The sequence below is a fragment of the Ranitomeya variabilis genome, chromosome 5, assembly GCF_051348905.1.
Source record: "Ranitomeya variabilis isolate aRanVar5 chromosome 5, aRanVar5.hap1, whole genome shotgun sequence".
Lineage (NCBI taxonomy): Eukaryota > Metazoa > Chordata > Amphibia > Anura > Dendrobatidae > Ranitomeya > Ranitomeya variabilis.
In genome coordinates, this window is record NC_135236.1 from 36,970,338 (window position 1) to 36,976,337 (window position 6,000).

The 6,000-nt window shown below is 39.6% G+C and overlaps 1 protein-coding gene across 1 annotated transcript in view; it reads right to left on the bottom strand.

Annotated features, from left to right (window-relative positions):
* The window catches only part of LOC143774820 (extracellular calcium-sensing receptor-like), a 57,206-nt gene extending 51,862 nt beyond the window's left edge, over window positions 1–5,344 (bottom strand). Inside the window, exons 1-2 of the mRNA XM_077262588.1 lie at window positions 5,268–5,344; window positions 3,551–3,649 (exon numbers count right to left, since the gene is read on the bottom strand). Of these exons, the coding sequence (XP_077118703.1) occupies window positions 3,551–3,649; window positions 5,268–5,344 (176 nt within the window). The remainder of the gene's footprint in view (window positions 1–3,550; window positions 3,650–5,267) is intronic.
* Window positions 5,345–6,000: the final 656 nt, after the last annotated feature.

Sequence of the window (6,000 nt, forward strand, 5' to 3'; positions counted from 1 at the left end):
AGCAGATCAAGGTCACAGATAACAGAAATTTAGGCTGTACAGTACTGATGAAAACTGAACTAGCGATTCTCTTTGTACGCTTAAGGCAGACCGAAATGACATGAGCAGAATCGCCGCAGTAGAAACACAACCTATTCTGACGTCTGAATCCTTGTCGTTCAGCTCTAGACAGAGTCCTATCACACTGCATAGGCTCAGGACTCTGCTCGGAGGACAACGCCACAGTGCGCACAACTCTGCGCTCGCGCAAGCGCCGATCAATCTGAATGGCCAGAGACATAGAATCACTCAGACCGACAGGCGTGGGAAACCCCACCATAAAATCTTTAACGGATTCAGAAAGACCCTTTCTGAAAATTGCTGCCAAAGCATCCTCATTCCATTTAGTCAGCACAGACCATTTTCTAAATTTCTGACAATACGATTCTGCTGCTTCTTGACCCTGAGACAGGGCCAACAAGGTCTTCTCTGCATGATCCACAGAATTGGGTTCATCATATAATAACCCTAGAGCCTGAAAAAAGGTGTCTACATTAAGCAAGGCCGGATTCCCAGATTCCAGGGAAAATGCCCAATCCTGAGGATCGCCACGCAGCAGGGAGATGACAATTTTAACCTGCTGAATGGGATCACCAAAGGAACGAGGTTTCAGAGCAAAAAACAGTTTACAGTTATTTTTAAAACTCAAAAATTTGGACCTGTCCCCAAAAAACAAATCAGGAGTAGGAATCCTAGGCTCTAAAACCGGAGTCTGAACAATATAATCGGAAATACCCTGTACCCTGGCAGCAAGCTGGTCTACACGAGAAGCTAATCCCTGAACATCCATGCTAGCACCAAACTCCTCAGTCACCCAGAGGAAAAGAGGGAAGGAAAGACAAAACAGACTACAGAAAAAAAAAAATGGCTCAGCACTTTTCTTCCCTTCTTCTGAGATGCGTTTAACTCATTGGGGGCCAGTTGTACTGTTATGATCCGGTGACCCTGGAGCCGTATGAGACTATCTCTGGAGTAGGTGGTACCTGTACTGACCACAAACCTAAACTGACACCGCAAATGGAAGTAGCCGTGGGATGTACCTAACACGGCCTAGACACCTCGACACAGCCGGAGGACTAAATACCCCTAAAGTTGGAAATGGGAATTCTATCTTGCCTCAGAGCAGAACCCCAAAGGATAGACAGCCCCCCACAAATAATGACTGTGAGTTTAAGAGGAAGGACGTACGCAGGCAGAAAAACAGGATTTAGCAAAAGAGGCACTTCTAGCTAAATAGAAAAGGATAGGACAGAATTCTAAGCGGTCAGTATTAAAATCCTAAAAATCCACAGCAGAAAATACTATATTCTACATCTAACTAAAGACATAGAATGTATATCTGCATCTCCAGAGAATCCAGCAAGACAGAAAAATCAAAACAAAGTCTAAGCTGGACAAAAACACAATTAATTGCACTGAACAGTAAAGCACACTGCAAGTATGCTGCAGGGACAAAAAACCAGACAGTGACATTTATCTTAGCTGAATTGACAGCAGGGCATGAGGAGCCAGACAGAGATGCAATCCCTCCAAGAACAATTGACAACTGGACTCCTGGATCCTACACACCTAAATAACTAATAAAGCTGTAATCAGCAGACACACCTGCCCTGGATTCAAACCCAGAGACAACTGAACTACCACTAACAACCACCGGAGGGAGCCCAAGAGCAGAATTCACAACACCCCTGGTTCTCCTCCTATCTCTCTGACCGCTCTGTTACTGTATCTTTTGCTGGTTCCTCCTCCTCTCACCTTCCCCTTACTGTTGGGGTTCCTCAATTATCAGTCCTAGGCCCCCTCCTCTTCTCTCTGTATACCGCCCCTATTGGATAAACAGTACATTTGGTTTCCAGTACTATCTCTATGCTGACGACACCCAATTATACACTTCTTCTCCTGATATCACGCCTGTCTTTTTAGAAAACACCAGTGACTGTCTCTAACATCATGTCCTCCCTCTATCTGAAACTGAACCTGTCAAAAACTGAACTCGTGTTCTCTCCCTTTACTAACCTACCTTTGCCTGACATTGCCATCTCTGTGTGTGGTTCCACCATTACTCCCCAGCAATATGCCCGCTGCCTTGGGGTCATCCTTGATTCCGAGCTTTCATTCACCCCCCACATCAGATCACTGGCTCGCTCTTCTTATCTGCATCTCAAAAACATTTCTAGAATTCGCCCTTTTCTTACTTTCGACTCTGCAAAAACTCTTACTGTCTCACTCATTCATTCTCGTCTGGACTATTGTATCTCTCTACTAATCGGCCTCCCTCTTACCAAACTCTCCCCGCTCCAATCTGTCCTGAATGCTGCTGCCAGGATCATATTCCTCACCAATCATTACACCGATGCCTCTACCTTGTGCCAGTCATTACACTGGTTACCCATCCACTCCAGAATCCAGTACAAACTTATTACCCTCATCCACAAAGCACTCCATGGCTCAGCACCACCCTACATCTCCTCCCTGGTCTCAGTCTACCACTCTACCCGTGCCCTCCATTTTGCTAATGGCCTGAGGTTAGCATCCTCAATAATCAGAACCTCCTACTCCCGTCTCCAAGACTTTACACGTGCTGCGCCGATTCTTTGGAATGCACCACCCAGGTTAATGCGATTAATCTCCACAGTTTTAAGCGTGCCCTAAAAATGCATTTGTTCAGGCTGGCCTACTGCCTCAATGCATTACCCTAACTATCCCTGTGTGGCCCATTCAAAAAACTTAAACCATAATCAGGTTCCTCACATCATTTTCTCATACACTACATGCAGTTAATAGCCTCTGTGTCTGTACTGTTACATACTTAGGCTGTTAACTGGTTCATGCAGCTTTACATGAACACCCGAGCCTTACACTATGGCTGGTCCAAATAACTTAAACAATTGTTACCATCCACCTCTCGTGTCACCGCCTTTTTCCTCATAGATTGTAAGCTTGCGAGCAGGGCCCTCATTCCTCCTGGTATCTGTGATTATTGTTATGCTGTGTAATGTCTATTGTCTGTACAAGTCTACTCTATAATGTAAAGTGCTGCGGAATATGTTGGCGCTATATAAATAAAAATTATTATTATTATTATTATTATCAGAATCTGGATATGCCACACCTGTCAGGTGTATGGATTATCTTGGCAAAGGAGAAGAGCTCAGTCACTAACAGATGTAGACAAATTTGTGAACAATATTTGACAGAAAAAGTCTTGGATCTTTGAGTTCAGCTTATGAAAAAATGGGAGCAGAAACAAAAGTGTTGTATTTATACTTTTGTTCAGTATGGCATGACATTCTAAATAAAAAAATATAATTTAGTGTTGAACGTCCAATGGAAAACAGTCAGGTTTACAAATGACGATAAAACATAACAGAAGATGATAGTAATATGATTGGACACTCACGAATTGCAGCTGAGAGATTGGACCCTTTCGGTGAATAAATAATTTTGTTCCTCAATTAATGAGTGAATTGGGAAAAATCCCCCTATTACGATATCCCCATCTTGAAAATACCCTTCCCGAGGAGGGCTGTAGAGACTACAAGCAGGAGAAAGACTGAAGCAAACATGGAAATACGTTATGGAGATGTAGATGATGATGTCCAGGACCATGCTGAGGAAGAAAACATGGAACGAGATAAAGGCTAGTCAATAAATATGTATTAGTAAAAAAATAATATGTAAATAAAAAATTCCAAAAGTTACGCCTCGTGCACATATTCATCTTAAGGCATAGCGAGTTTCATCCATCCATGATAGCCTATGAATATTTCTGTAACATGTGTGCCCCGTATCATCATGTGTTGCAAATATTAAAACAAAATGCCATTCTCCATTGAATATTGGTTGACTACCAATTTCCCCACACTCCAAAAACTGATTTTGAAGCAGACAGTTCCTTTGAATTGCTTTTGTACTAATATCTGTCAGTTTATGGAACTGAAAGTACAGTAAGACTTTAGTAAATAGAGAACAAGACTCTTTTTTTAGTACTCTAGGCTTCGTAATTTATCAGTTAATCTACAGGGTGGGCCATTTATATGGATACATCTAAATAAAACGGAAATGGTTGGTGCTATCAACTTCCTGTTTGTGGCCCAATAGTATATGGGCGGGGAAAACTTTTCAAGATAGATGGTGACCATGGCGGCCATTTTGAAGTGGGCCATTTTGGATGCAACTTTACAAATGGCCCACCCAGGTGTATCCATATAAATGGCCCACCCTGTACAGAAATGAAAAGTGTTTCGACCCAAGTCATACCTTCCTTAGACAATTAGACTGCAGGGAAAAGAGGCACTGAAAGTGTAGTATAAAATTGTGTCATAATATAGTTATCAACCGGAGGAAAAATTGTCAATTATCTACCGAAGGTTCAATCTTTTGACCTAAAAGTTAATTATTATTTTTTGTAAATTACTCTAAAAAAATTGAAAATTCTGAGAATCAAATGTTTAATATATTTTTATATATTTGTATTGCCCAACATTGAATTTTTCTCACATAACAGAAAAATTAATTTTGTACTTTGAGGCTTTCAAATGATGGATTAGAAAGTCACTGAATAACTGAGAAATATAATAAGAAAAATCTTAAGCAATAATTTACATTTGAATGAAGATAAGTTAAGTATCAGGAAGTAGAAATACATTGAGGATACTATAATATTTCCAGCCACAAGGGAAGATGACATGTTAAGAAATGGAAAAATATAATTCTGAGAATATCTGATTCCCAAATAACTGTACAAGGAGCCATATGCAAATGGATTAATGAAGAGGCAAGGGTTACTCATTCATCACATGGTTATGGATATTAGTAGAAGGAATATGATTACGAGGTCATGGATTTCAATAGAAAACCATATGAGAAAGGCATAGAGGTACACCCAAGTGATGACAGTCTTGAGTACATTTAGATAAGTATCAAAAATAATGATAAAAACATGAAGAAAATCCACAGAAGATTATATAACCAATGCATGAATAGGAAGAAGATAGATCTATCAGTTTATATATTTTTTATTACAAATTATATTTTTTTCCTTAAGTTCTTTAACTATTTCTGCATTTCACCTAGACTATAAATGTCTGGACAATCCATTCTTATCTCTGCACTGATGTTTTAATATGTTCAGATAAGAGAAGATAAGCATGTATATTACCATGTTCACCTTCTCTAAATATATAGTGGAAAACCAGCACTGTGTATATAGATTCGGAAGCACTTACCCTGCTTCCTTCTCCAGACCCAGTGTAATAACATGGGTATAGGGAGAGAACAGGAGCTGTTGGGTACTTGGACTCATGGTCTGATTTGTTATGCAGCCTGCAGGATAAAATTCCCTTGTAACTGTGGCTAATATACTATTATTTTAGACCTTATTGGGGACACAGTGTATAAGATAAATGAAAAAATAATGACATAAATAATACAAAAAAAGAAAAAATCAAATTAAGGAATAAAAATTGATGTTGTAAGTGTAAATCTCTGTTCCTAGACTAGTCTGCATTGAAAAAATATGTCCACTATGTAACAATAAATTCTACTGAAAGTGGAACCAATTTAAAGTGTTTGTAGTGGTGTTAGTGATAAAAAAAATATCAAAAGTAAAGATAAAAATTGACACGTCTTCTATTTTCCTTTATAATCCCCCCCTTCCCCCTCGATGTCAGCCAAAAAAACCAAAATATGTTTTCCAGATAGAAGGGAAAAAATATTTGTATATCTAAATGAGAAAAATTATTAACGCATTAGACGCATATATGTTATAAAACCTGAAAATGTCCATTGTCTGGAAAGGTAGACAAATTTCCCAGTCATGAATTGGTTAACCCCTTCACCCCCAAGGGTGGTTTGCACGTTAATGACCGGGCCAATTTTTACAATTCTGACCACTGTCCCTTTATGAGGTTATAACTCTGGAACGCTTCAACAGATCTTGGCGATTCTGACATTGTTTTC